Source organism: Staurois parvus, unplaced genomic scaffold (assembly GCF_062004578.1).
Source record: "Staurois parvus isolate SC_StPar_1 unplaced genomic scaffold, SC_StPar_1.0 ptg000235l, whole genome shotgun sequence".
Taxonomy (NCBI): Eukaryota; Metazoa; Chordata; class Amphibia; order Anura; family Ranidae; genus Staurois; species Staurois parvus.
Genome location: NW_028318031.1, coordinates 4978585 through 5005284, shown reverse-complemented (window position 1 = coordinate 5005284; position 26700 = coordinate 4978585). Strand labels below are relative to the sequence as shown.

The window sequence follows — 26700 nt, the reverse complement described above, 5'->3', positions numbered from 1 at the left end:
ATGATGATGTCAATGGTTATCAGGATGCCAGTGGCTAGAAGGTCGTAATGGTGCACAATGAAAACCTGTGACTTTGTGTAACTAAAAGGCAGGCTTGTTCCATCTGCTGGCTTGTATACAAGTTTTGGGCAATTTTTAGAAATTTTGCCAAGGCACCCCTGAAGAAACCTCAAGGTACCCCAGGGTTCCTGGGCACCCTGGTTGAGAGAGGCTGCTTTAGATCTTGTCCTTGGTCAAGTTTCCTACCCTCTAGTTGTCCAATATAAGGCAGATGATTGACTGGAGAAAATGAAATGTAGTTACTCAGTGTTTAAACCATATAATTTAGTTTACATATTCCATGCAAAGTTTTTATGATATGAACCATGAATGTTAATGTTTGTGAATTTTATCTGAAGAACTATAATACAAAAACTATTAGATTGTAAACATTGGTCTACACATTGCAATAGCTTTTAACTTCTTTTTTTGTGCATGATTGTAAAGTGTTTTTGAGCAGCAAAGTTTCCTAAATTTTATTGAAGCCTCAGGCCAACAATGCAATAGATATATAGCAGCTTACTTGTCCTTAGTGTGGTGGCTGCATTGTTGTTTTCCATGCTTCTTTTGCTTTATTTTCATCTGGCAGTCTTGCAAATAACACACTTCCTGTGCCTTGGTGGCTACGCTCACTCCTGCGCTGAATCTATGGAGGCAGCCATGGTTATCACCCTTGTCTGCTCTCCTGATATGGGCTACAAACGTGTCTGTATCTCTTTATCTCCATTATATGGGTGGCACAGGATTGGCTGTTTAATAAAGATAGCTATGAAGGAAGATATTCTTTGGTACTGCTCACAGAAAGTGACAAGGACATGATATTACTTGCAAGACCAAGGACTGTAAGCTGTGTTTTTTTAGGTTAATGATCAAATTGTAACTGATGTTATATATCTACTGCGTTTTTTATTCTTGTGTTTTATTTGTAGTGGAGAATCTTCATATAACGGTCCTGTCAATTTTCCAGCATACAATGACCCACACACAAGTTATAGCTCTAGTATCCAGAAAAGGTACACTCCAGATCAGTACGTTGGACAAAACACAAGTAAGTGCATTGATATTTCACCTGAGACATTTTACTGAGGAAATGCCTCTTACATAGAAAACATTTAGGAAACAATGACATTATATACCATATAATCTCACATAAATTCATGTTTTAATTTTTTAAAATTTTAGATAAAAAGGGCTATTGGGCATATCGTCTGGAATACAACACAGCAGGCACAGCAAATTCTAAGCGGCAATGTTTGAACTGGTACTATAATGAAATTAACTCATATGTTTACCCTTACTGGATGTATTATTCACGCCCGTGCCCGTGCACATACAGGCAGGCTGTATTCGATTCTTCCTACAGACAGGCAGATATTCTGCGGTACTATGGCATTCCTCAAAAAAACACAGGTCAGTCTTTTTGTCAGTGTCAATTTCTCACCATCTTATTAGGAAGCAAGAGTATAGAGCACATTTATGTCAGAACAGACAACCCCAGGTCTGAGAACCCTATACCAGAAAAATCACACCTTGCATATATGTCTCTCAATCTGAGTTTTTTTCTGTCTCTCATATTTCTTTCAAATTGCACTTTTCTGCACTTTGCACTTCTGTTTGATTTAACAACCTGTTCATGGAAAAAAATAACCTCCCTCTATAAACTTTTATTGCCTCAGTAAATATTACTTCCATAATGTTTAATGGTCATAAAAGCCATAAAATCTTCTGTGTAACAATTATAGTGGAAGGGAGGTGGGTTATTTCAGGATGTAAAAATTAAATCAACCATTGAATGAAATTATATATATATATATATATATATATATATATATACAAAATGCATGCAAGCTATATTCTTTAAAGTGGTTGTAAACCCTTATACATACCCAGCGAAGGTTATACAACAAATCCTCCTACATAAATTGTACCTGTCTATCTGCAGTGTTCTGTTCTTTACAACCATTCAAAGTCCATAATTTATACAGCTTGTCTGAGAGTTCAGCAAAAAGGGGGTGTGGAGCTGAAGTTACACTCTGCAGACCTCAGTGAGGAGAGTTCTGAGAGCTGATTGGAGGGAAGGGACACCCCCCCTTCACACAGCTCACAGGCACAGAGCTGAGGCTGTCATTCAGTTGGAGCTCCCTCCTCTGTCACCCTATTTCTCCTGGTGTCAGGAAAACTTGTCAGAAGTGACTTGCACTGATAGCAGAGGAATGAAGCAGCAGACAGAAATGATACTTAGTGCTCTTGAGACAAGTACACACTATAGAAGGATATGGTTTATTCATATATTTGAGGTTTACAACCACTTTAAGGTAATACTAGTTAACTAGCACTTGTTAAAGGTCAAAGCCACACCATCACTGATGTGTTAATTTAATGCTGCCACTGGTATATTTTAGAAACTTCCCTGCTGGACACAGTAATTTATGTCTGTGCTCCTCCCAAGCACATGTTTACAATAAAGGTGTCACTTTTTCATAACTGGATTCCTTTATATTTAGTTAAATTCTGCAGTATGGAGAATCCATTGGTACAGTGGGATACCATCTTTGTGATAGCCACAACTGGGGCTTCTAGAGAGCTTTCCATTAACACTTTCCAAATATTTACTGAATATGGAATTTCTTATTCATGACCTGATTGCTTTAAGTAGTTAGAACCAATTAGCCATTAGCACAGTTGATGATACATTCTAATCAGCCCAGTTGTTTGGTCAGAAAGCTATTGTAGATGGTGTGATAATGCTCTGAAATCTGGTCATTATCCCCAACCATGATCTGAGCACAGGCTGGCAAAGGAAGAGGCTACACACAGTAACATGCAACAGCTATCAGAGTTTGCATGTTGATAATTACACAAAATGTGTTGATCTGCAAAAGCAAATAAAGTCCAATTAAATCAGGGGGAGAATGTAAACATTCAGAGCTTGCTTTAGGGGTTCGGCTATAATTTAGGGTTGTGGAGGAGGTGGGATAAAGTGTTAATGACTTGCTGTAGGTTTGAGTGTTAGGAGTAGGCTAAGCGTCCAGGTGATTAGTGAGTTACATTTTAGAGAGTATTTTAGCATAGAAAATAATACACAGGCCAAATCCAATGTTCACACTGCTTCTCAGCTCCAATTGTTTTTTTTCAAAAACACTTTAGGCTAAATTATCTTCAAAGTATACATTTTCTATTAGTGCTGTTGTTATGTTTTTTACTAACAATTACAATTATTACATATGTCCATCTGACATTGTGTGATGTTTTTTTCCAGACAGGTATACATAAGAGAGTTGGCTATGGTATTCACTACTTGTTATTATGCCCTTTCAGATTGGTATAGTCAGTCCTATACTTTTCAGACTGCATTTTCAACTTGGTTTGGAGGAGGAACCAGATGCTACTACAGTTACTGGGGTAGTTTGAGCTATGGAGAGAAAGAGAGATATTTACCAACTCCCTGGGAATATGAGAACAGCTGGCTTCGGTGGATTAACCCAGGCTATTACTACAGTCAGTATTATAACTATTACTGGTCACAGCTGGAAACAATCAGACGTCAATACCAAGGTAACTAATGACAACAAAAAATACCTAATAAATGACTCTTTTCTACATTAGACTATACTTCTTGCAGTGGTTGCTCTGAACATTTATTGGACTCATTGAAGGTATTTTTGCAGCTGATTTTCTAAATTCTCATATAACGTGCTATGTTTGTTTATAACCCTCAATAACATGAGTCTATATAATAGGCATAGACTGATTTTACCATTGGTGTATTAGAATTTTTACTGTTTCTTTTTTTGTGCTGGCAGCAAATGAAGTGGATCCTTATAACAACTGTTGTTTATACTCTGGTTCTTCATACCTCTGTTCCTTATACCGACAAAGAAGACCTTACGATTACTGTTCTGGATATGTCCCACCAAGATTTGGTAAGCTATTAGTAAAGCAACACTAAGTGAATTTTGAAGCAGGATTACAACAAACTGCATTTTTATATATTAAAGTGAACCCACCACTAGGCAGTGTTGTATAATGCTGTGTCAAGTATTTTTTGCAGGTTTTAATTTCACCAGATTTTTTTACTTTTTACTATCTTTTACCTTATTTATAAATGTATGAAATTAAAATAGTGTGGAATAATGCTGTACAAGGCTTTGCAAACAGTGCAAAAACAAGGACTTTTGGCGAAATAGTTTTTTATGCTTTTAAAACAGACCCCTTAATATTGTAAGTTTATCTATCTATTTCTTTTTGCAGGAACCCTGTTTGGAGACCCTCACATCAACACACTGGATGGTGTACAATACACTTTCAATGGACTGGGGGAGTTTACCTTGGCCAATGTTAGAGATGAGAACAACACACTTATCTTCACACTCCAAGGACGCACAGCCATGGCTGGCAATGATACACAGGCAACTAACTTCATTGGACTGGCTGCAATGATTCAAAATAAAACAACGGTAAGATTTGTGTATCAGGTAGTTGAGCCTTTATAGTGCATTATAAGAGTTGTACATGGTAACAAAAATAACAAATAACTTCCACATGGTACAAGTTTTTTTGGCTTTGCCCAAAGCTAAAAACATTGCATAACCAAAGGTTGTTGGTTATTTGTTTTAGGTGGAGTGGTTACTGCAGGGCAGGAATACAACCATTGTGAAGATTAACGGTACCACATTTACCTTACCAGGTAACACGGCTTCAGTTTTTATTAATGAATAGGGTGTTGAATAGGGATGAGCTGAGTGTTTGGTCCTAACATATGTTTAGCACATTCGGCGTGGATGAACATGACAGCTTCCAGCTATCATTGGTTGCTAAGGAAGCAGCGGATGCCTGCACCTCCTGGGTCCTTATCAACCACTGATATCAAAGCACCCAATTATTTACATGGCCAGGAATTGCTATCCACCTAAGCAAATGAGTGGGTATTGGAAGGCTTACATCATTGCTCCAATATGGCTACAAGGCCAAATCTGGGCAATAACAGAAAATCCACTTGTGAATGCACTTAAAGTGTTTAGGTATGTTTAACCACATCAAGCATTTGGGTGTTAATTCTTTTCATTGGTCAGAAGAGTAATTCATTCTGGCCATTGAAATGAATTAACACTCAAGTACTAAACACGCCTAGCGTTACATTGCATTTAGACGTGTTTATGCATGTCAAACGTCTTTCTGCGCTGCTCCTGGACACACTAGCTGTGGGTTTTTTTTCCTGCCTCTAAACATCTATGCCTCTAAACTCCTCTTAAAGCCTATCTGTGCATGGACAAATAGGTCAACATGCAAGGGCATTTAGAGGCAGGAACAAAATGCCAGATGCTTCTAGGAGCAGCTGAAAAAACATCCAGTGTGCACAAGGCCCACATATTTATAAAGTAAGTTAATGAGTTAGGTTTCTGTAATTGGTAATCACTTTCTGTAAGTCTCTTAGAAGTGATATAAAACAAACTGAAATACTTAAACATTGACTTATACATATATTACTTGATAATTTTAGCTGTATCACATGGAGATATCTTAATTTTCAATTTGCGTTTTTAAAGATAATGCTACACAGATGGAAATGTTGACACTGGAGAAGACAGAGAACAATGAAACAATGGCTACCTTTGATGGTGGGATCTCAGTCACAGTGTCTGCTAAGGTGGGAGCTTTGAGCTTTACCACAATGCTAGATGTTATTTACAAGAACAAGACAGAAGGCCTTTTGGGTGAGATATGTTTTATTATTCTGACTGCAAATGAAAAACTGACACCTGTTCCTTCATGGAGATTGATTAATCATGATAGCAAGTCCAGTAGTGAAAGTGAAAATTAACAATGATGAAATGTCATTTTAGGTGTATTCAATGATGATAAAACTGATGATCTCATGGCATCCAATGGAACAAAATTAGAATTTAATGGAGTAAAGCTCCCCAATGAATCCCTTATTTTTGAAATAGGAATGACATGTAAGTATCTGTTCAAAACATTTACATACTATTTGGTAAAAAAAAATAATGCTGCCTCTGATGTACCCCTGATGGCTCCCATCCATATTTTTCCATTATAAGTTTATATAGGTAGGCCTTCACATTACAAAGTTATGGTAAACCTATCTGAGATTTACAGAGATAGTATATACAGATCGTACTGTGTATTGGCAGCTTTAAACTATAAGAGATCATTCATACAGGACTGTCCTTTGGATTGTAGTAAAGTGTGTTTAAAACCATTGGTGAACACTGTATTGCTTTTTTGTCAAGTAAACTTCACAGACTCTTTCTTTTGCTCACAAACTTTCTATAACTCTCTGTAAAAGGAGTCAGTTCATTTGTATGCATTACATAGCATATAAAGGTTAAATATGTCTATGTCTATCATTACCTAGTGCAGGGCTCAAAATTTCAAGTCCTTATCTACTAGCCAGGCCTTAAGAGTTACTCGCCATCAGTTGTCCCAACCAACCCCAACCCCTAAGCTGCCCCACCCCTAATTCCACCCCTAAACACGCCCTCATAAATTATCTCATGAAATGACACTATTAAATGTTTTATGCAGAATAAAGTTACAAAAATAAAAATTAACAACAACGTTAACAATATTAACATAAAGCAATGTAAACATCTCCTCCATCCCATGTCCTCCTTCTCTAGTCCCATCTCCCCCATTCCATGTCCTCCTCCTCCTCAAGTCCCATCTGATCAGAGACTGCAGATGTACTATAGGAGATGATCAGATACTGTGGATGTACTACAGGAGATGATCAGAGACTGCGGGTGTACTAAAGGAGATAATCTGGTACTGTGGATGTACTACAGGAGATAATTGGAGACTGCAGATGTACTACAGGAGATGGTCGGAGACTGCGGATGTACTACATGAGATGGTCAGAGATTTCGGATGTACTACGGGAGAAAATCCAATACTGCGGATGTACTACAGGAGATGATCAGAGATTACAATGTACTACAGGAGATGATCAGAGACTGCGGATGTACTTCAGGAGATAATCAGATACTGAGGATGTACTTCAGGAGATGATCAGAGACTGGGGATGTACAATAGGAGATGGTCAGAAACTGCAGACGTAGTACAGGAGATAGCCACAGGTTTTACACCATTTGTTGTCTTTACCCAAACCTGGATGTTTGAGATATAAAAGAGTGAGAAGCAGCGGTGCTGCATGAGAGGATGACCTGACTTAAGGCTGAGTCATGGGAGGAGTGAAGAAGTGGTGGAAACCCCTGGTTATTGAGCGTAAGCTTGCCTAGGATTGATGGGTCACTGTATCCATTAGTTTTAGTTACAAAAATGAGCAACTGAGGTGAAAGTAGGGGATAGAGTGGTTGGTAGTAGTGTATAAACTTCTATGGTTTCAGTCTGCTACACAGTATATGGCTTCCATAGAGAATGCTGGACCACAGAGCCACTATGAGCAGCACGTGACACCAAGCTTGAACTTGAAATAATCGGTGTTTGTTCGAAAATGATATATTGCAGACAGTATAGGTAAACCCACCTGTGTCCAGTCCTAGGCACACCGCCTATGTCATCTTCAATTCCCCTCCCCTCCCCCCGCATCATCATGCTTCTCACTCCAGGCAGGCACACAGTATGGAGCAGTGAGGGGGCATGGCCAGGGGGATGTCAGCAGTGCCCTCATTGAGCACAGGGAAGGGAACAAGGGTCTGAACTTGCAGTAAGTGAACTTCACAAGGGCAGCTCCCCATGAGTATGGATTTTCCCCCCCAATGCAAATGCCCCCTCCTGGGTACATCAGATGCAGTGCTGCATTCCCCAGCCAGCAGGGAGGGGGAAGACCCGGAAGCTCTACTGTTTCTCTGACCCTGACCCTGCCCCCCCCCACTGGCTGGGGAATATAGCGCTCCTTCTGTTGTACCCAGGAGGGTGGCAGGACTGGGAACTCCAATGACGCTGTGACCCTGCCCGCCCTTGCTCTCTGGAACACATTCACCCCCTCATTATTTCCACTCGCCAAATGCGAACAGGCGAGTGGAAATTTTGAAGCCTGACTTAGTGTTAATCAGGTCTCTTTTTTTAACAACCACTACATTTTTCCAGAAGCTCTATAGCTGGAATTCAGTCCAGACATACCACACTGGTGTTCATTTTTAAAACTTAGTGCAAGAAAAAAAGGTGTAGTTATCTTGTATCTGTATTAAGTGTTAAATGTATTATTTTTTCTTTGCAGGGAGAACGACACCCATTGGCAGTATTTTTAATTACAATGGGACAGAAGGAGAATCCTGGTACACCTACAATAATAACAGCTTTGTGCCATTGTTTTATGATCAGTTGCTACTGACTAGTAATGCCAGTCTCATCAAGCAAGCAAATGAAACATGCAAAGGAAATGATGAATGTATTTTTGACATCCTGAGTACTAAAAATTTTGAAGTTGGAGAGAGCACTCTGGGCAGTGTGATCGCTGCCCATGAGCAGAGCAGCACAATGAGTAAGACATAATTATATCTATCAAATCAAGCATTTATTATATAATCAACTAATCATGGCAAATGAAACAAAATTTTTTTTGTATGTGTCTGTGTGTTCATGTAGATGTTTGCAAAGGTACCTAATGATCCTGCCTGTCCCACGTCTATCCTTTTGCCAAACAAACAAGCAGGTACATGCTGGCATGGTCAGTTTTCAGGGCTTGCTTCTAGAAGATACAGAATACTTAACAACTCATAATGTGCCTGTATCCCATATTTGATTTAGCCACCGTGTCACCCACTACAACTGCCATAAGTCTGTGATAGTGGCTGAAAACCATTAGACAATCATAGCCTGCTTTATGCAACTGTAACCCGTAGGAGCATGGATCACAGAGGTGACACCATTCTGAAATGCCACACACACAGAAGCAGAACGTACTCCCCTGCGTTGTGTGATATAATTCCCTGTCTGTCCACCTACCCACCTATCAACTGGTTAAACAGACACTCCCCACCGTGGGCAAGAGCAACTTGAATGAATGAATGTGGTTAGAGTAAAAAAATAATATATATGCTTTAATACAATAGGCTTTTTGTATTAATGTGTTCACAAATATATTAAACAACTCCTTTCATCTAAATAAAATGTAACTAACAACTTGCACAAAGTTCAGATACCTACATTCATATGTTCTCAGGAGTGCCAAACTTCTCATACTCAATGGGCACTCTAATGAAAAAAAGTTGCGATGCTGTTGAAGCTTGGCCCACTTCCTCTCACCTACTTTACTTTCCAATTGTCAATCAATCAGTGAGATCAATTTATACAGCACTTTACATACTGGGCATTAATTTCAGTCCCTGCCTTCATAGAGCCTACAGTTCCTATGATACCTGTCATGCATACATTTACGGGCCAATTTAGAGTTCTTTTTTTTTTAAATAATGAATGCACAAATTTTGCAGGAAAAAAATGAGCATTTATTATTTTTTTCCTTGGGAGCCTGCAAAGCCTTGCACTCATGATCAGTGGATCACAGGTGCAGTGTCAGACTCATCCTCCAGCTTTCTGCTCATACTTCTGTAGGGGTTTCCATCTAAAAAGCTGGAGAAAGATTTAATGGACTACAAATGTGCTGAATACTGCACTCCATTGAAACTACAAGTCCATCTGCAATGGTGAGAGATGAGCTTGTGGTTTATTCATTCACAGATCTCTGTGAATAATTAATGAGGCTGTGTGGGTGGAGCTTGCACTGCTGCGCCCGTTTTAAATGTGACAGTGGCTTCATGGGAATGGAACTCCCACACGCTGTCACAGGGAGGGGGCCCAGGGGATGAGGGTTGGGTTGTTTAGCAAGATGTTACATGTTACACCATAAATACAGATGTAACATAAACATGAACTTAGATTTTAACCTGTCCATCTTTGAAAAGTGGGAGGATACTCACCCAAGCAGAGGGAGAACATCTAGACTCAAGGCAGATAGTGTTGTAGTTGGTTCAAACTGGGGACCCCAGTGCTGCAAGACAAAAGTGCTAACCACTAAGCAGCTTTGCCTCCCATCTGAAAAACATCTGCACATGACTGGATATTCAAGATTTTGATAATTAAAGTGAATATTCACAAAGTTTTTAATTGAAGCTTCTCAATTTCTTTCATAAATCACCCTCACTCAGTTACAGTTTCCCCAGTTAGCTCACAGTTTGGGTCTGGAGCAGTACACTTTAAATGAATAGTATCCTTCTGTCATTATCATAACAAAAAAATCGAGTATCAAGATACTCATCCTCAACATGCATAGAAATAAAAAATATTCCCCTATGGGACTTTAATGCAGCAAACATATCATTACACATGTACTCAAAAGAACTCTTTTGATCATATAGTTTATTACATTGAAATATTGGTAAGAGATACATTATCTTTAAAAACATTGGCTCTGATAACTATTGCAAGGATTTTTTCCTTCACATTACAACAACATTCCCAAAAATTACCTCGACACGTTTCAATCATTCCACTTTTTGATCTTCTTCAGGGGTCATAAATACAAGAAGAATTTCTAAATAAACACATTAGAAATTAGTGGTAAGTTGCATATAAGAAATGTATCAATTGCATTCATATAATTACCGTTTTGATACTTACAAGGGAATAGAGCAATCAATATTAATTAGAGCAATCATAAAATACTGATATCCAAGATGAGGCATGATCCAGGATTTAATGGTGTGAACCATCAGAAGGGCAAGGGTGGTCAAATATCCATCTATTAATGTTAACGGCAAAAGGAACACCAAATCACCCTCCATATCCCTCTATAATCATCATAGAATATATGGTTCGAATTAGGTACAAAGCTTATTCAGAAGACCTAAAGGCTGGTATTCTAGTTAATATATGTAAAAAAAACAACCGTATATGGGGAAAGCCAATGAACAGAGTAAACTGAGATATTCCTCGTTAACGGTGAAGATATCACAAGTCCCAATGGACCAAAGGTTATGAACAATTGTTTTTATCTATAATGGAAATCAAGGGTTATAGAAATACTATCACAACCACCTATAGCAGTACATAAATCCCTTCACTAGGGCAACCAACCACAATGCTTACCGAACTATAAACATGTAAGGATGTCACAGATCTCAATGGACCAAAAACTGTATCCAACTATTTTTGAATAATTCTATTCACCAAAAAAACGACTATAATGCTCACCAAACTGTCCAAGATAATAAAGATAAAGATTTATCTTGGACAGTTTAGTGAGCATTATAGTAGTTTTTTTGGTGAAGAGAATTATATATGGTTATGGGTGGTTGTGGAAGTATTTTATAGCTTTTTTTACTTCTACTATAGATAAAATATATAATGCTGCATTAAAGTCCCATAGGGGGATATTTGTAGCCTTCTGTCATTATAATACTAATATTTACAATAATATTCTATGAAAGAGGATGACGAAGACCAGATATAATAGATATAGTGACTTATAATAGGGTACATATTTTAATGATTTCTAGTGAATATAAGTGAAACATACTGACAATCTATTGAAACTAACAGTTTTATGTGTGGTACTACACTGTGGCTTGTCAGTTTTCACTTGCCGTGTTGCATCTTCTCTGTGCATTGTACCCAATTACTTCAGTTTGCTTGTTTCTCTGTATTTCATTTCAGATTTGTGTGTGATATACAGTATTTGGTCAGCTGGTATTTTTTTATCCTTATTCTTAACTTTCATTGCAATAAAAGGTGTTTCAGATTTTTGCCTCAACAATGTTTTCCTCTACAGACAGCTTTCCACCCAATGTGACCGGACCAACCACCCTCCACACCAAACTCTTTGAATCTGTGACAATGTTCTATACAGCCACTGATATCAATAATGACACAGTGGTCTTTTCCCTGCAGACAGATTCCTCTGATATTAATATAACAGGTGAATACATTGCTTTTCAGTGTCATGATTCTTTTTTTGACTAGCAAGTCACCTTCTGATGCCTCACTAATTATGTGTTCTTTCTATCACACAGAGAATGGAAAGCTTGTATGGCTTCCCACCAGTTCATCTCCCATTAATGTCTCTGTAATAGCTAACAATTCTAAAATTGCTGCTTCGATTGTCCTGACTTTGGTTCTATGCAACTGTAGCAACAATGGCAGTTGTCTGTATAACAGTCAATTAAGCTTGGGGAATGAAACCACAACTTTCATGGTAAGCAGTAAAAACATTATTTTTTCAACTTAAAGTGGCTGTACTCAAAGGCGCAATGTTTTTTACCTTCATACATTCTATGTCTGCTGCTTCCCTAATACTTACCTAAGCCCCATCGTGATCCAGCGATGTGTACGAGAGTCTCGGCTCTCTGGGGACTCTCTCTCCTCATTGGCTGAGCCATTGAAGACAGAGAGGGGGCAGGGTCGAGACGTGGCTCTGTGTGTGAATGGACACACAAAGCAGCAGCTAGGGAGCAAGCCTGCTTGGGTGGCCGTATAGCAAACTGCTTGCTCTGGGGGCACTTGGCAGGAGGAGGGTCATGAGTGCCCTGATGCTTCTGAAAAGAGGAGGATCAGGGCTTCTCTGTGCAAAATGACTGCACAGAGCAGGTAACTATAACATATTTATTTTTTTTTAAAATTCTTTAATATCACTTTTAAAAATATATATATATGATGTAATATCAGATATGATGGGTAGTGTTCAAAGCACTTTTGCATGTACCGGTATATACTGTATGTTTTAAGTCACAAATTAATTTTTGTCTTTTTGCAGGTTGCAGGATGTAACTGTTCAGCTGCATGGGCAGGGATGTACTGCCAGGAAGACTTTGATGCTTGTAAACAGAACCAATGTTTTGACAACACCACTTGTAAAGACGAACCAGCTCCAAAAACAGGATTTACATGTGGACCATGTCCTCCTGGTTTAACAGGAGATGGAAAAACCTGTACTGGTAGGGAAACTGATCTGCACATTTTATGACATTCTGTAGCCATGTCTACGTTGTATGTCTAACTCTGAAAATTTGCTTACTGGACAAGTGCTAGAGGGATTCTCTTATTCTTACTGGCTAAAAGGGGACAAGACACACACACTATTTCCTTGGCTGGGGACTATTTAAATTTACTGTAGTAAAACAAATAGCATTAACATTGTTGCTACAATGTTACTGTGTTTTAACTAGTTATTGTACGCTTAGAAATACTTTTTTTTCTACAGTGAGGAAAAGTTCAATTACACTTGATTTGTAAGCCCTTCTTCTTCCTAGTCCTAAATTGGAGTTCCAGTCAGTTTATTAAAAGTCAGCAGCTACAAAAACTGTATCTGCTAACTTTTAATAAACACACACTGTCACAGGGTCCAGCGATGTTCTCACCTGTGCCATCCCTTCTCTCCCTCTTCTCTCCTCAGTTCCGGCATCTCAACTGTGGGCACCAGGCTGTGACAGCTTTCGCTTCACAGCCGGGAGCCCACTGCACATGCGCGTGTCTCTCTGTGCATCCTGATTGGTTTGGCAGTCTTCTGGGACCTGTAAAGAACCCCAGAAGACTGCAAGAGGAAGAAGGGGGCCAAACTACCAGCTCACTTAGTCAAGGAGAACTGAGCAGGAAGTGGGAGCGGGTACCTGTCAAAACCAGATATCTGTTCCCCCCAAAAAGTGCCAAATATGGCAATGGAGGGGGGAGGAGACAAACAAGTTGAGTTTCCACTTTTGGGTCGAACTCCACTTTAACCACTTGCCTACTGGGCACTTTTCCCCCTTCCTGCCCAGGCCAATTTTCAGCTTTCAGCTCTCTCACACTTTGAATGATAATTGTGCGGTCATGCAACACTCTACCTATATAAAATTTTTATCATTTTTTTTACACACTACAAGCAAAAAAGTACAAACAAAATTGGAAAGAAAAACACTTTCCTTTGTTGCTATTATAAAATTTAGCAAACAAGTAATTTTTATATTTCACTGATGTGCTTTGATGAGGCTGCACTGATAAGCAGCACTGATGGGCACTGACAGGCACTGATGAGGTGGCACAGATAGGCAGCACTGATGGGCACTGATAGGCTGCACTGATGAGGTGGCACTGATGAGGCGGCACTGGTGGGCAATGATGAAGAGCCACTGATGATGCTGCACTGATATTCAGCAATGATGGGCACTGATGGACACTGATGGGCGACATTGACGGGGGACGCTGACTGGTGGCACTGACTGACAGCACTGACTAGTGGCAAGGGCTGATGGCACAGACTGGTGGCACTGCTGGGCACTGATGGGCGCAACTGCTGGGCGGCATATGATGTCATATGACCCCTCCCAGAACTGGACAACTTTTCTGTAGCTGTCATTTGGCTATAGTGTTGTTGTGAAGTGGTTAAGCTTCCTTTTTCCCAGTCGGTCAAAACAGCAGCTATGGGACCTCCTTGGCATGACACTTCTTTAGCCAGAATCTCCTTCTTTGGGTCTGTACTGCAGTGGATAGGTCTTTTAAAAGCCTTTTAGTAATTCCGTGCATTATTGCAGGGGTTTCCAAACTTTCCAGGCAAAGGGTCAGTTTACATTCCTTTAGATTTTAGGAGGGCTGGACTGTGGCCAATAGGAGTAGAAAAATCCCCAGTGTCAGTGGGAATAAACAATGCCTCAGGCATGTTGGTCAGTGGGAGTAAAAAATTATATACTGCATGGGTGCTCAAACTGTGGCCCTCCAGGTGTTGCATAACCACAAGTCCCATAAGGCATTGCAAGGTTGACAGTTACAAGCATGACTCCGAAAGGCAGAGGCATGATGGGACTTGTAGTTTCACAACACCTGGAGGGCTACAGGTTGGACACCTATGATAAAGTGCTTGCGATCGTTAGGAGAAGAAATAGTGCACCATCATTGATATTAGTGATAGAAATAGTGCCCCATTATTGTTATTAGCGGGAGGAATAGTACTCCGTCATTGGTATCAGTGGGGGGAATAGTGCCCCATCATTTATAGCAGTGGGAGGAATACTACCTCATCATTGGTATCAATAGAAGGAATAATGCACCATTGTTGGTGTCAGTGGGAGGAATAGTGCTCCACTATTGGTAGAAGGAATTCTGCCTCATCAATGTTGTCAGTGGGAGGAATAGTGCCCCAAGGGCAACATAAGGGCAAGCAAGGGGCCATATTCGGCCTGTGGGCTGGAGTTTGGAGACCACTGCATTAGTGGATTTATGATATCGAAACAGTGTATTGTTCAAGAAGCTGATTGCGTAAATATTGAAGGACTAATCTGAAATATTTCTGATTTTGTTATAGCTATTAATGAGTGTTATCTAAATATTTCAACTTGTCAGCAAATCTGTAACAATAATGTGCAAGGATACAACTGTAGTTGTGAGGAAGGCTATACAGTGAACCCACTGAACAGCTCCTTGTGTGATGGTGAGTCCATGATTATAAACCCATGTTTCATAATAAATACTTTTACATGGTAAGAAGGTGATATTTTACTGCCATTCATTTATGTAAATTCAGATAATTTGAATACTATAGATATGAGATATTACCTTAGTTGAAAAAATATTTTAAGAAACTTAAGTTCTGTGCTCTTCCTTTCAGACATTGATGAATGTGCCAACGCCACATCTCCATGTGGTATAAATGCCAACTGTACCAATATACCTGGAAACTACTCCTGTGCGTGTTTGCAGGGATATGAAGGTGATCCAACCTGGCTGTGTGTAGGTAAGTATAACAGTTCCCCTGTCCTATATAACCAACCTGTGCATTGATAAACTAGTGTAAATTTTAGATAGCTAATCCTTTGCCATCCTGCAAAGAAATACATTTAAAATATAAAGAAATCTAGTTTTAGTGTGTAAATCTCCTTGACCGAAGTTTGCATAGGACCCTGGTTTAGGGTTCTACACAGCTATTTTCTGAAACATAGATATCATTACAGGCAAGGCAGTAGATTTATTAGTGTTTTATGACATACCTTTATAAGTGATCAGCTTAAAGTAACATTTATCAATATATGTTAAGATATTTAAAAAATACCTAATTTCTATATTTGGATTGCAAAGTATATACATAAGGGCATTCATGTTTGCTCATTATACACACAGACTGTACTGTGTATTTTTTTTATCTTTTAAGTTTTCCATTCAGATGCAACTGACTCAACCTCATCAAACTGTCAGTCTAGCCTAGATTTTATCAGATTCTGATCAGAGAGGTCTAAATGACTGCAGAGAAATATAGATAACCACTAGAGGTTGAATCCTCCTGTGTATATGTAATTCAATAAAACAATGCACTACATCAAGAGTATAAAATATAGACATTACTCTAAAATACTATGGAGTTTATTTATAAATATCTTCATGAAAGACTCATAAGACACATCCTTCTTTCCACAATTTTCTAGTTGGAATAAATTGGATAATTGTGTGAATCTTGTGTAAACCATTTATAAATAGACCCCTTTAATATGAACATTGCAATAATTACTGGAAACACTTGCTTATAGAAAAAAGTTATATTTGTTATATTCAAATAAGCAAAATATGCTTTGTAAAAAAAAGAGATGTATAGATGAACAGTCATACTTTTTGACCAGTCATCTTCAATTTCTTCAGTTGGAAAAATTACATCATTGCAATCTTTGCAGATATCAATGAGTGTGCCATGAACGAAACTGTGTGTCCCGAACAATCTCTATGTATCAATACTAATGGATCCTATCATTGTGACTGCCTGCGAGGATTCAGTGGAGCCAATTGCTCTGGTAAGATTCAACCTCAAGTTCAACACAAATTGTTAGCAAAAAAGATTTTTAGGTTTTTCAGTGAATTTATTTTTGCTACACTCTTCCCTTCAAAATATTCTTACTTATGGCAAAATCTGGGTTTATTAGGTGTAATAGTACAGTATGTATACTGCTTTCTTAAATAAAAAAAAAAGACAAAGAAATAAACAAGTATTCATTTTAAGTAACAGATTGCTAAATTACTGAATGGCCATGTGATATGTTTTTTGCTATACAGTATTTCTAATACAGTTTTTACCCCTTAAGAAATTTGGGGATTAGGTTAAGAGGAGGATTGGGGAGAGGGGGTAATATAAGAAGAATCAAGAATTAAAAGTATTTTTATGTGTTTAACTGTTACAGATATTGATGAATGTTCAGAAAATTCCACTATCTGTCCCCCAAATTCAATCTGCAGTAATACTATTGGCTCTTTCACCTGTGGATGTACAGTTGGTTTTGCTGGAGAAAACTGCACAGATATTGATGAATGCACAATTGGGACACACAATTGTAGTTGGGCAGACTGTGTGAACACTGTAGGATCCTACAAATGCATCTGTAGGAAAGGATACAGTGGTGATGGGGTGACATGCACAGGTAAGCCTTCAAACGTGATCCCTCCTACTGCTGCTAATGGAACATAACAGACTTTATTTAACAGCCATCTAAATAATAGTATGTAGGCTTTCAAAGCAGCAATCAGAATTAGGTACAACAATTTTTTAGTTTTATTTATTGTCTTACTACTGGCCTCTGTTGTTTTCCTGTTATAAAAACATATTTTGTCATTTCTAGTTACTTTTTTTATTTGCATACAATCTTAAATTCTATATTTTTTTTTCAGATATTGATGAATGCCAAACAAATGCTTCTATTTGTGGAGCACACTCATTCTGCAACAATACCATTGGCAGCTATATTTGTTACTGCAAAGATGGATTTGCTTTGGTGAATGGAACTTGTAAAGGTATGTATTGTTTATATGGTTTTGAATAGTCACCTGTCAAACTTTTTCTAAATTCCAGTAGCAAGCATGAAGTTGAAGATTGTGCCTTTTTGTTTTTAAACTCTTGCACTGTGTTTATGTGAATTTGTTGAATTGTACATGATTTTTCTGATAACGTTTTCTTAGCACAGGGAGACAAAAGATTTAAAATCTTAGCTATTCACCCTTAAACCTGGTACACACTACTAGTTTTCTTTCATTCAACCTAGCAGGCTGAATGAAAAAAAAAAGCAAAAACTGACAGCTTAGGAGGAGCTGCTGTACTAACTATCCAATTTTAGCAAAGCTATATCCCCTGCTGTGCTATTGTATTCTGACAGGGAGGACAGACCCCCACCAGATCACTCTGGTCAGCGCTTTCAGCCATTGGCCAGACCCTTGATCGGGAGCCGCTCAGCAGACCTTTTTGGGTCATGCCCCTTCCACAGAAGTCAGCCAAACAGCTGGTTTCTGTTGGACTGGTTGATGTACACCTGGGCCGAATATCAGTTTCTATCGAGCCAGCGGATGCCGCCTGACATCTGGCATGTGTGAACTAGGCTTTACAATTGTTTTGACCTTTTCAGATTCTGAACCTGGTCTTACCTAGGCCTCACCTACCTTCCCAATTTTCAATAAATGTGCTTCAGTGGCCACGAAGAGCGCTCTCACAAGATAGCAAAATGTAGGCAGGTGGGCCTGGGAGAGACCCAGTTGTGAATTTGAGGAAGTCACTTATAATAAATGAATTAAACCAGAAAACAGAGAAGTCCAAAGGGTAAACATTTCAAGATAATAATGGACAGCTCCTTTGAATGCATGATGTAGGTTCACAGCAATAGAATAAAATAATAGAAGGAACTTGTTGGTTCTAGAGGCTTCTAATTTAGGCAAGAAATAGTGGCTCATCAGTTAATGACTGCAGCTGCATAAATGCTATTTGCTCCTGTGCATTATTATTATTATTATAATAAAGAATTTATATAATGCCAACAGTTTTAGCAGCACTTTACAATATAAAGGGGGACAGTACAATTACAATACAGTTCAAAACAGAAGGAATAGGTGGGCCCTGTTCATGGAGCTTATAATCTAGAGAAGGGGAGGTAGTACAAAAGGTAATAGCTGCAGGGGATGATCTGATGGAGGTGACTCAAGTATTGTTCATAGGTGGAGGTGGAGTAGGCTTCCCTGAGTAAATGAGTTTTCAAGGATCACCTAAGGGGTAGGAGCTGACCGTCATAGTGGGGCAGGGAGTTCCAGAGGATGAGAGAGGCTCTGGAGAAGTCCTGAAGGTGAGTGTGGGAGGAGGTAACAAGGGAGCTAGAGAGCAGGAGGTCTTGTTCACTATGGTTAACAAGGTAAAATGGTGGCCAGGTTTCAGTTGTGAAGATGCATTTTGTGCTATATAAAACTGACACCACCCACGACAACTACCTCATCTTATTTAGTAAATATTGTCATTTATATGCTATCACTCAAAGCAGTAACATATAATTTATTTTGTGTTGAAGATGTTGATGAATGCGCCTCACCAGAGTATTGTAAAGGTGCAGGAAGAAGTTGTATAAACACAGAAGGCAGCTATAATTGCAGCTGTCAGCAAGGTTACCAACCAGTCAATGAGAGCTGCACAGGTATGTATAGTTACTTTTAATGAAGATGTTACAAAGTCATATCTGTCTCAAATATCATTGGTTGAAACGGACCACTTAAGGTTATCATGAAATCATGAAATTAGCAACAGAGATAGCAGTTGTCTAGTATAAATTACACTAATAGTGAAGGTGATTGTATCCGTATTAGTGCACTTGCGACAGAAACAATTGAGTCATATGTTTTCATTACATTATTAACGATACTGGGTGCTGCATATAATATAATAAAATATGTGATGTTTTGACAGATATTGATGAATGTCTTTCTGGTGGACTTGCCAACTGTTCTGAGCATGCCATCTGCACCAATGTGGCTGGCTCTTTCTTGTGTGAATGCAAGGCAAACTACACAGGGAATGGCGTTAACTGCACAGGTAAGTTACCACAATAGTAAGTATTTCTGATAATGTACACTTTTGAGCAGGTAAAAAAAGAGAAAGAATCTGTCCAGAAAGGTCTGTCTATATACATAGTTGGTTATTGGACTGTGACCACCTCTAATCTGTGCTGATATTGGGGTTGCCTTCTATAACTTATGGAAGTCACATACGTTCATGACTAAGTCAGGGCTATTTTGACATATTAACATTACATATTTAATATGACATATTTTGACATATTAACATAACGCAAGTTGCATTGGGTAATCTGATTTAAACTCCGTTTTAAACTCACAAAATCAGCCACATAATTTGCTGTGGAAAGTTGGCGACTTTCAGGAAGACTTCCATTTCCATTATGAAATAATCAGTATAGTGATGATGATATAAACGTGCAATATGGCTTAATCATCTAATCAGATGTGATAGTAACGGGCCTCTTGTATATTTGCACACAGTCTGCATGACTGATCCACATAGATGGAGCAACACAATCAAATTCTTTCTAAACATCATCACTCCCCTTATTCTACAAATGCATTTGGCATATTTTATCACTTACATAAAGCAAATATGTTTCTTCTTCTGTTAACTAAGAAAGAAAAGCAATCTACTTTTTGTTCAGTCATTAGTGTACGTCTAAAGTTAAATATGTTAATATACTGAGTACAATTTTTCTGATTTAGTTATAGATGAATGCCTTCTAAACACAACACAATGTGAACATAACTGTACCAGCTTTCTTGGTGGACATATTTGCAGCTGCAAGCATGGCTACAAAGTGAACGCACTCAACAGCTCTAAATGTGATGGTAATGACATTTGTGTTTTCACTTGACTATTTTGTCTGTTAGTAGGAACTCTCAATAATGTAGAAAACATAATCTGTCTCCATGCATACAAACATGTGCATGTAAGTGTTTAATCTATTTAAAGTTAATCATTATTTGTTTTAATACATTTATATGCTTGCCATTATATTATACAGCTCTTTCTAGACTACAGAGAGCCATTTACAAGAGTCCCAGGGTAGCTGGTAATGTAATGCCTCTAACACAGACATACAGACCCATACACACTACCAACTTTGATGTCAGTAAGTTTATAACTGCTTCCCATCCAGCGGCATATCGGTATGTGGCTGGATAGGAAGGGTGATATCTTGATCATCACTGCAGCGATGACCAAGTTATCATTGTTTTTAGGCCAGTGATTCTGAAGCCAGTAAAAGTAATCACAGTGGCTAAACAGCCTCTGGATTACTTTTACAAGTGGTGAAAGGGGGTCTCCCCCTCCAACTGCCACCACCTTTCCTGGACTCTCTCAAGTGACTGGGGAGCCAGGAAAGGATGCAACTGGCAGCATCCGGCTCGGGGCACCTGATGTTGTTCCTCCCACTGTGTGATGTCAGAAACCGGATGCAGCAAGGTAACTTCCAGTTTCGGTTCTTTGTTTACCTAGCTGTTACCAGCCAGGGAAGCAGCTGATAAAACCGATTTGTGTCTGATCGACTGCATTGGAGGCCAGAGGAGAAGTCTGGGATCTAATAGATTCCAGATCTCTCCATAAAGAGGACCTGTAATGTCCCATGCCATCACAAGGGATGTTGTTCATCCCTCTTAATGGCAATAAAGTTGATAAAAGAGACAGTGTAAAAATGTTTTTTAAATAAAATAAAAAAAAATGAAAGCACCCCCATCCACTCGTGTTCATACACAAATGCGAATGCGGGCGCCAATCTGCATGCATGTAAAAGGCAATCGCAGCATAGATGTGAGGTAGCGCCATAGACATCAGAGTGAGAGCAACAATTTTACCTCCAGACCTCCCATTAGACCTTAAACTAGTAACCTGTAAAGGCTTTTAAAATGCTGCCAAAAGGGATTTTTCGGTACCATAGTTTGGCGCCATTCCATGGGTGGACGCAATTTTAAAGTGTGACATGTTTGGTATCTATTTACTCTGTGTAACATTAACTTTTATATTCTACTAAGTATTGGGTATTAGATTGTGTTTTTGTGTATAAAATTAATTATATTGTATTTTTTCCCAAAACATTTGCGTTTGGAAAACGCTGAGCAAATACCTTGTGACATAAAAATATGCAGCACCCACCATTTTATTCTCTAAGGCCTCTGCTCTGCTTAAAAAATATATATAATGTGTGGGGGTTCTAAGTAGCTTTCTAACAAAAATTTAACACGTAGGAGAAGAATGCCAGAATTGGTCCAGACTTGAAGTGGATATGCTAGTACGCTTTTGGAATGTGGAAAGTGGCCAGTCTTTACTCCCCTGTAATGGTTATCTTTCTTATGTAAATTCCCTATATAACTATGCAGTATATGTTAAAGGTAATATAAGTAAACAGAAGAGCATCATACATATCATACACTGTGTCCATTTTTAGATATCGATGAGTGCGCCAATGCTACTTCTCCATGTGCCGTGAATGCCAATTGCACTAACTTGCCAGGAAACTACACCTGTCATTGTATGCCAGGATATGTAGGTGATGGCTATCTACAGTGTACTGGTAAGCCAAATGCTTGTGTCTGCTCCTTTCAGATAAATGCTGTTTGACAAAATAGTTAAGTAGAAAAATAACAGCAAACAATTAGCCACCTTTTTGGCACCTTTAAAGATGTTTTGGTTTTCTCCAGGGTAGAAACAGTTAACAATGTGATCTCCAATTTATTTAAGATTTCATATATTTTCTTTGCCAAAAACAGTATGGCACAGTTCATACTGGTTTTGAACTTATTTTCTAGTACACTTAGTAGTAAATGGATAGGTTCTTTCTGTGTATTTAAGACAATCCAGTTGTAAATTGGTTTATCCTAGGGTATGACATATCATCATGGACACTTTCAGTACAAGTGAATTTGTCCACTTCTACACAGAATCCATAGTACATATAATGCATACATTGAATGCATTCATTGGTGTTAAATATGTTTTCCAAATGTATCCTTTTCACCTAGCAATGCAGAGTTTTTCTTCCTTCCTGCACATCCATTTGGAAACTTAGTACTTCTAATAAGAACCAAGTTGGAAGAAATTGTAATTTCGTTTAGAGTAGTACTTCAGTTTTGTGCTGAAAACACTAAGCTCAAGATTAACCATATACACAGCAGGAACTCTATCGGGCATTGATAAAAACCTTTAACTGATTCTGTTTTGTAAATAATACAAAATGGCTTGTGTAATAATCATGAACCTTATACTAAATTAGAGTTTTCCTTCTAACTGTGTCTGTCAATAAATTCTATATGTTTGAGCCTTTATAATCTCATATGCATTACTAATAGGTGTATAGATTTTTTATAGTCTTTGTATTCAGGGTCCTAAGAATCTTAAGAGGCACATCATGATAATTAATTTTTTTTTTTGTAGCTATAAATATGACAACTGAAGCTCCAACTACTCCTCAACCTAACAATACATCAACAATGGGATATACGGCAACACCCTCAGTAAATGAGTCCTATGTCTCCACTCAAGTTCCTTCCACTAATGCCAGCAGTGTCACACCTGGTGTAAATGAAACTATTCAGAGCCCGAGCCCAACATCACCTGAAAACCAGACCATAGTGACGACTCCAGTGCCTGAGACAAACACAACTCTTGTTACGTCTGCTGTAAATGTAACAGGTCAGGGAACAAGCCCCATAGTACCTACAAACCAGACTGCGATCACTACTAAAGCTCCAGTCACAAATACAAGTGTTGTCATCCCTGATGTCAGTTCAACTGTTCAGAGCCAAAGTACAACAATGCTACCAACAAACCAGACCATAGTGACGACTCCAGTGCCTGAGACAAACACAACTCTTGTTACGTCTGCTGTAAATGTAACAGGTCAGGGAACAAGCCCCATAGTACCTACAAACCAGACTGAGATCACTACTAAAGCTCCAGTCACAAATACAAGTGTTGTCATCCCTGATGTCAATTCAACTGTTCAGAGCCAAAGTACAACAATGCTACCAACAAACCAGACCATAGTGACGACTCCAGTGCCTGAGACAAACACAACTCTTGTTACGTCTGCTGTAAATGTAACAGGTCAGGGAACAAGCCCCATAGTACCTACAAACCAGACTGCGATCCCAACTAAAGCTCCAGTCACAAATACAAGTGTTGTCATCCCTGATGTCAATTCAACTGTTCAGAGCCAAAGTACAACAATGCTACCAACAAACCAGACCATAGTGACGACTCCAGTGCCTGAGACAAACACAACTCTTGTTACGTCTGCTGTAAATGTAACAGGTCAGGGAACAAGCCCCATAGTACCTACAAACCAGACTGAGATCACTACTAAAGCTCCAGTCACAAATACAAGTGTTGTCATCCCTGATGTCAATTCAACTGTTCAGAGCCAAAGTACAACAATGCTACCAACAAACCAGACCATAGTGACGACTCCAGTGCCTGAGACAAACACAACTCTTGTTACGTCTGCTGTAAATGTAACAGGTCAGGGAACAAGCCCCATAGTACCTACAAACCAGACTGAGATCACTACTAAAGCTCCAGTCACAAATACAAGTGTTGTCATCCCTGATGTCAATTCAACTGTTCAGAGCCAAAGTACAACAATGCTACCAACAAACCAGACCATAGTGACGACTCCAGTGCCTGAGACAAACACAACTCTTGTCACATCTGCTGTAAATGTAACAGGTCAGGGAACAAGCCCCATAGTACCTACAAACCAGACCACAATCACCACTGCAGCTGTTCAAAGTCCAAGTTCAACCACACATGTAAATCTGACCACAGTCACATCACCAGTGTCTACCAACAGCACATCTGTGATTTCTACAAGTGGATCAACAACAACTACAACTACTACTAAGGCTACATCAACTCAAACAACATCATCTACTAATACAACTACAGCAACCACAACAACTGTGCCTACCACGAGTGGAAGTGCACCTGCAGGTAATAGCAATGCTAGCAGAAGATAAACATTGATGAGGAGTTAATAGTTGCTTTGATGATATACACTGTTCATGTCAACTTTACTATTTAAAGCTGATCTTTGGCCTTACCTCCAGTGTTACACAGTTGTACAGGATTCTGTCATGTCATCTAGTCCTATCCTGCCCAGCCTTACTGTATATGTCCCCTTTTATTTATTGGAATTATGTTCTTTCAATCATATAGTCTCTGTACCACATATGTGTGTCACCTAGGGGTGTCTGCATGCATATGCAATCTGTCTAGGAACTCCCACTACTCAAGATTGGCCTTCACTCACCAAGGCATTTTGATATTTGCATACCTCCTTCCAAGAGCCAGATAATTGCTTGCATCAAGGTGAGGACTGTTGAGAAGGCTACTGAGGCACGGCGCTATGATGTTTTCAGGAAACTATTAGGGATAAGCTTCAGATTCAGAATGAACTAGAATTCTGATCTGAATTTTGCCTGTTTCATGTTTGGGGAGCAGTGAACTTAATGGGGCATTCGCCTGCCTCCTGAGCCGAACTTCCAGTTACATTTAGCAGTGGTATTGCTACTGCTGCTAAATGTGATAACTTCCAACTCAGGCTGGTTTTTAGGGTGCTGGTGGCTACCAACTTCCTAGCAACCTCACCTTGCAACTGTTATCTGGTGATTCCCAGCTTACATATGTATGCAAACAAAGGGGAAGAAATAGGGGCTGACATCACTGATTAAATGTAGCCATGTCCATTAGTACATGTCCCCCAGGGCAGTATCCAGTCCTCCATGCCATTTGTTAGGCAATCCCTTGCCTATAAAAATAGCTGGGACTGATCCTAAGGATCCAGCTCCAATTGACTGCAATTGTGCTCAGAGCTTAATCCCACTTTGATGAACCTCCCATGAACTGAACCCAGGCTCATTCAGGTCATCCCTAGAATCTATGTACAGCCTTCTGTTGACCCTTCTCGCCAGTCATGATCTGCCTATAATGCATAGAGAAGTGGAGAGATCCAGTTTTGACATAACTCTAGAATTAGGTAGGTGATGAAAATTAAATGGTTTTTATTTCAAAAAGGCCTTAGCATTTTATTGAGGGGGAAAGGTAGGAAACAGGGAAGGCAAACAAAGAGCAGCTTAAACTTTGGCTTTACCATGCAAAATATATAAATGTAGATATGGGCACTGTAAGATGTTCATCTTCCTCTTTTATTACTAGGGATGGGCTGACTGTTCTAGTCGAACATAAGTTTGACTCAAACATTGGTAAGGGCGTTCAATGGGAAGTTCTCCTGCACGCCCAAACAATGTAGAACATGCTTTGTGATTGGCCAAAGCATTGCAACTGACCACAGGTCAGGTGCAATGCTTTGGCCAATCACAGCTGAGTTTTCAGAAAGAGCCATGATTGGCCAAAGTCTAGGTGACTTTGTCCAACCATGGCTCAGGGGCTAAGACCACACAACACACTATTTAAGGCTGCTTATACCGCTGCCTTGCTTAGTGTGTGTTATAGGAGTGGTCTCATGCAGTGTTATAGCAGTAACCTCGTGCAGTGTTATAGGAGCGGCCTCATGCAGTGTTATAATAGTAGTCTTGTGCATTGTTATATCAGTATCCTGGTGCAGTGATATATCAGTAGCCTGGTGCAGTGATATATCAGTAGCCTGGTGCAGTGTTATATCAGTATCCTGGTGCAGTGTTATATCAGTAGCCTGGTGCAGTGTTATATCAGTAGCCTGGTGCAGTGTTATATCAGTATCCTGGTGCAGTGTTATATCAGTAGCCTGGTGCAGTGTTATATCAGTATCCTGGTGCAGTGTTATATCAGTAGCCTGGTGCAGTGTTATATCAGTATCCTGGTGCAGTGATATATCAGTAGCCTGGTGCAGTGTTATATCAGTAGTCTGGTGCAGTGTTATATCAGTAGTCTGG

The 26700-nt window shown here is 39.2% G+C and overlaps 1 protein-coding gene across 1 annotated transcript in view; it reads left to right on the top strand.

Moving 5' to 3' along the window:
* LOC149460093 (uncharacterized) overlaps positions 1-26700 on the top strand; it is a 185672-nt gene that overhangs the window by 94877 nt on the left and 64095 nt on the right. The window contains exons 16-38 of the mRNA XM_089680165.1: positions 969-1087; positions 1222-1449; positions 3358-3594; positions 3843-3962; positions 4291-4496; positions 4657-4726; positions 5586-5753; positions 5883-5996; positions 8240-8503; positions 11789-11935; positions 12030-12211; positions 12770-12950; positions 15290-15415; positions 15593-15718; positions 16647-16763; positions 17148-17384; positions 17632-17754; positions 19287-19409; positions 19679-19804; positions 20497-20622; positions 20799-20906; positions 22218-22343; positions 23204-24760. Coding sequence (XP_089536291.1) covers positions 969-1087; positions 1222-1449; positions 3358-3594; positions 3843-3962; positions 4291-4496; positions 4657-4726; positions 5586-5753; positions 5883-5996; positions 8240-8503; positions 11789-11935; positions 12030-12211; positions 12770-12950; positions 15290-15415; positions 15593-15718; positions 16647-16763; positions 17148-17384; positions 17632-17754; positions 19287-19409; positions 19679-19804; positions 20497-20622; positions 20799-20906; positions 22218-22343; positions 23204-24760 — 4931 coding nt within the window. The remainder of the gene's footprint in view (positions 1-968; positions 1088-1221; positions 1450-3357; positions 3595-3842; positions 3963-4290; positions 4497-4656; positions 4727-5585; positions 5754-5882; positions 5997-8239; positions 8504-11788; positions 11936-12029; positions 12212-12769; positions 12951-15289; positions 15416-15592; positions 15719-16646; positions 16764-17147; positions 17385-17631; positions 17755-19286; positions 19410-19678; positions 19805-20496; positions 20623-20798; positions 20907-22217; positions 22344-23203; positions 24761-26700) is intronic.